The following is a 5,000-nucleotide window of genomic DNA, read 5'->3' as shown; positions in this document are numbered from 1 at the left end:
CTACGTGGTGAATCAAAGGAATGTTTTTCTTTAGAAGATTGTTGAATTTCTTCATTCTCAGACTCATTCCGGAATGCTGCCACACGTGCTGCTTGGATAGATTCTTATGTTATTGGATAATCTGACGAGAGAGGATTATTGAATGGCACCAGTTTGTTGGTAATGTCCCTGCATGATCTATATATTCATAGAAAAATAGTAAGGGGAAGTGTTTATCCTTAGGATGAAACTATCACCAAGTGAGACAAATGTTCTTTTTTGTGATGGAACAGTGTTATGTAATCATCACAACAAACATGAACAATCAACGTTGCCCATTGTCTCCCTTGATACAAGGACATTCAGTAAGTTTCCCGCCACAACAAATACCTTGTACAACAACGGCAGTCTAATAAAGTATCTCGTATCGTTAACACGTTTTTTCAGTCTCTCTCATTTTCTTAATCTTTCATACTAAGTACTCACTACTTCCTTTAATACTCAATACATTATATATATATAACAACAACAAACAGAACATTTGCCCATAAAAGCAGTATCTTCCATGACCATCAACAAACCCCAAGGCAGTCATTTAATCAAGATGCTGTTTACTAACCTTTTCTTTTGCTGAGTCATTGACAGATTTATGCTCCGATAAGTAGAACGAAGAGCAAAATCAGTCATAAAATACTCATAAATAACTATGGGAACGGAAATCTTTGTGGAAATTGCAGTTTTATGAATATTGTGACAAAAGAACTATCGGAACAACATTGATTAAGAGTTAAGTTATATGTGCGTATGTACAACTTGCATACATATAAAAATACAAATAGTCTAATGAGAATTATCCCTGCAGTGTATTAACCAATGTAAGACTACATGCATATATTTCAATCTTTTCTCAATGAAAGGGTAACGTTTTTGCAAATTCAATATTATTATCTTGAATTAATTTTATGATCATCATTAAATCATTCAATGAAACAGCAAAAACAAAAGAAGTATTACCAGTCATTTTCGATAGTATGAGTGACAATATCTATTATATAAAATCCGTTCTGTCTGTCTCTGTGTGTGTCTTCTAGGATCTCGGGCATCCTCCATCCGATTGCGCTCAAATTTGATATGTAGATGCCGACGGTATCAGGGCGTATATAAGTCTTGAAAAAATTACAAAAATCGATTCCAGTTGAGAATGCGATCGATAAAGCCGTGGGAACGTGCATTTGTACACGCAAGTACATCAGCTGTTGCGATCGAGAAAAATACACGTGCAGTTTGCGCAAAAAAAGCCGGCTTGCTTGAAATAATACCACAAAATGCAGTATATTTAAGAGACCAAAAAAGTCAGATGCAAAAGAGATATTTTCTTCAAACTTGGCATGAAGGAAGGAAAGACTATTTGGTTTCTCAAGAAGTTATTTTTTGCCTTAACTTCATTTAACAAAACCAAAAATTTTATTGAAATAAAGGCATGCTTGACTATTTTTTAATAAAAAGAAAACACTGATTGCTTTTTATTCAGCAGATATGATTCAGCACCGTCCATTGGACGGGGGGGGGGGTCGTGTTTTATATACGATTATGACTCATTATTTTTTGCAGGTAGATAACATTTAAAAATCATTGGAAATAGATTTCATTCTTTTAACTAAAAAAGCGTGATGCTTTTAAATAAGGAATTTATCAATGTGATTTTTTTCAATTGTTTTGATGTGTCATTTTCTATCATTAATGAAACTGTCGGCTAATTTGAAAATAAAATGAGTTAGTCACGGTTGGGACACATTTGATTATAATAAAAAAATAAATGCGCCCTTTTAAAGCCTAGCCAGGCTCACGGGCCCAGTTTCCCGGCTGCTATGGCGTATGTGTTCCCCAGCTGGACGGGACGCCAGTCCATCGCAGCGTTACTCATTTTTGGCAGCTGAGTGGACTGGAACAACGTGAAACGAAGTGTTTTGCTCAAGAACACAACGCGTTGCTCGGTCCAGGAATCGAAATCACAATCTTAAGATCATGGTGCTGACACCCTAACCACTAAGCCACGCGCCTCCATCATTTGATTATAGGTTTTCTCAAAAAGAGCTGACCTGAAGTTAAATAACAAACGACGACTACAATACAATCAAGTCAACAATATAGTATCTAAGTGGCCACTCGACCTACTAGAAATAAATGCTAATTCTCTCATGAATTTCACTTTGCAGTCATAGATAAGGAAATGGTATTTTACACAAAGTAGTCGTCTGTGCTCTTTTAATAATGGAATGGTTGCAGCTGAAGTAGCTGTCATCAAATGTCTCCTCGATCAGAGTCGGCCTTGCATTGAACAATCTTTTTCTTACTTCTACCCTGCAAGCACTAATTGGATATATAAAGACCTTGAAAGGAGTAAATTAACAGTTGTGATATTGCTCTGAGAAACAGAGTTCGGGGGTGACTTATACGAGCAAGCAGTAAACAGTTGTTCTATTGCTCCTAGAAACAGTATTTCAGAGGAGCCAGTCTTTCGTTAACACGACGGTGTTAATAATACTCCAGACATTTGCTATCCATTGTACTTGTGGTCTTTGTCACTCAAGACATACAATACAAATCTAACTTGTTTCGTGAATATACTTTTATGTGGAAACAATAAACACACAAGTGTCTCGTCGGCTGTTCTAATTTCTTTGTTTTGGATGTTGGGGTAGAATAAAAGAATAAAGGGTTTACCTTTGTTCTTACAGTTGTAGAAATTCTTTAGAAACCTAAGATAAATTTAAATTTAAAAAAAAAAGAGAAAGCTAAGAGAAAGAAGGACCACGTGATTTAGTGTCTGCTAATTTGTATTGTATATAGTGTATAATTGTAAATGCTTTATTGTGAGACTCGCCGTATTGTGCTGAACTCGTGAGCATTGCACCTGACTGAGCCAGTCAGGTATCAGGCTAGCAGCTGAAGGTTTTAGTGGTAGCGAGGGCGGCGAGCTGGCAGAAACGTTAGCACGCCGGGCGAAATGCGTAGCCGTATTTCGTCTGCCGTTACGTTCTGAGTTCAAATTCCGCCGAGGTCCACTTTGCCTTTCATCCTTTCGGGGTCGATAAATTAAGTACCAGTTACGCACTGGGGTCGATGTAATCGACTTAATCCGTTTGTCTGTCCTTTTTTGCCCCCACTGTGTTTAGCCCCTTGTGGGTAGTAAAGAAATAGGTATTTTGTCTGCCGTTACGTTCTGAGTTCAAATTCCGCCGAGGTCCACTTTGCCTTTCACCTTTCGGGGTCGATAAACTAAGTACCAGTTACGAACTGGGGTCGATGTAATCGACTTAATCCGTTTGTCTGTTCTTGTTTTCCCCCACTGTGTTTAGCCCCTTGTGGGTAGTAAAGAAATAGGTTTTAGTGGTAGTTGAATATTTTTCCCTAAACCTTTATTCTCTTCATTTGTGTTATATTTTTTTTTTACATAATGCGAATTAACAGATGTTGGATAGAATGCTTTGCAGTATTCGTTCCGATACTCTGTGATCTGAGTTCATATCCTGTCGAGGACTATTTTGCCTTTTTTCTAAAGTACTAATAGTAGGGTCTCTCTCTCTCTCTCTCTCTCTCTCTCTCTCTCTCTCTCTCTCTCTCTCTCTCTCTCTCTCTCTCTCTCTCTCCCTCTGTTCGAGAAGTTGGCTGTAATCAGATCTGGAGAGGGATGAACTGCACCAAGTTAAGATGCAGAGACACTCCGGATGTAAGGACAGTGCCATGTGACTCCATTGAAAGTTGAAGACTCGGGTCGGACACTGGAGTTTGACCAAATTTCTTTACTTAGTGTGTCTGTGCTCCAATACATATTTTCATTAATGTTCTTTACTATTCCTTTTTTTACTTAAGTTGGCATCACTTAATTTCAAGAACATCGATGCACTCGACCCGTCAGCTGCCATGCTGGAGAAGGCCAAAGTAAAAGGAGTTTATACAAACTTCTACTGCAAATACTTTGATAAAGATATCGATATTCCAAACGGTAAGCCAACTTTTATTTGTGAAATTTCTTCCCCAGGACTTATTCTTTGGAAGCCTAGTACTTATTCTATCGGTCACTTTTGCCGAACCGCTAAGTTACGGGGCCGTAAACACACCACCATCGGTTGTCAAGCGATGTTGGGGAGACAAACACAGACATACAAACATATACACACACATACATACATATACATATATACGACGGGCTTCTTTCAGTTTCCGTCTACCAAATCCACTCACAAGGCTTTAATCAGCCCGAGGCTACAGTGGAAGACACTTGCCCAAGGTGTCACGCAGTGGGACTGAACCCGGAAACATGTGGTTCGCAAGCAAGCTACTTACCACACAGCCCATATATATATATATATATATCTTGGTGCAGGTTTGGCTGTGTGGTAAGAAGCTTCCCAACCACATGGTTCCGGGTTCAGTCCCACTGCGTGGCACCTTGGGCAAGTGTCTTCCACTGTAGCCTCGGGCCGACCAAAGCCTTGTGAATGGATTTGGTAGACAGAAACTGAAAGACGCTCGTCGTATATGTATGTATATGTGTATATATGTGTGTGTCTGTGTTTGTACTCCCGCCATCGCTTGACAACCGATGCTGATGTGTTTGTGTTCCCGTAAGATAGCGGTTCGGCAAAATAGATCGGTAGAATAAGTTCTAAGCTTACAAAGAATGGATCCAGGGGTCAATTTTTTCCTACCAAAAGGGGATTTTAACCCAATATATACACACTGTTATTTATAGCTTATTGTGTATGCAAGTGGCCTAGTGGTTTGTGTGTTGCACTCATGATCGCTCGATCGCTGGTTCAATTTCTGGACCGAGCCATGCGCTGTGTTCTGGGACAAAGTACTTCATTTCATGTTTCTCTGCAATTATTTCTTGTTATTCCACAGACTCATACGATGCATTAGTCATTTGTGGAGGAATGGGAGAAGGCCATATACCAGCAGATGCAGTTCCTAAAATGATCGATCTGGTGAAAAAAGGTAACTAATTTATATTTCTA

The 5,000-nt window shown here is 39.0% G+C and overlaps 1 protein-coding gene across 5 annotated transcripts in view; it reads left to right on the top strand.

The window, feature by feature from the left end:
• LOC115223152 overlaps positions 1–5,000 on the top strand; it is a 57,801-nt gene that overhangs the window by 47,483 nt on the left and 5,318 nt on the right. For all 5 annotated transcript variants that reach the window (XM_029793579.2, XM_036512151.1, XM_036512150.1 and 2 more), the window contains exons 4-5: positions 3,853–3,985; positions 4,888–4,980. In XM_029793579.2, coding sequence (XP_029649439.1) covers positions 3,853–3,985; positions 4,888–4,980 — 226 coding nt within the window. The remainder of the gene's footprint in view (positions 1–3,852; positions 3,986–4,887; positions 4,981–5,000) is intronic.

Source organism: Octopus sinensis, linkage group LG22, assembly GCF_006345805.1.
Source record: "Octopus sinensis linkage group LG22, ASM634580v1, whole genome shotgun sequence".
NCBI lineage: Eukaryota > Metazoa > Mollusca > Cephalopoda > Octopoda > Octopodidae > Octopus > Octopus sinensis.
Note: the sequence above shows the minus strand (reverse complement) of the source record. Positions and strands in the feature narration are given on the sequence as shown.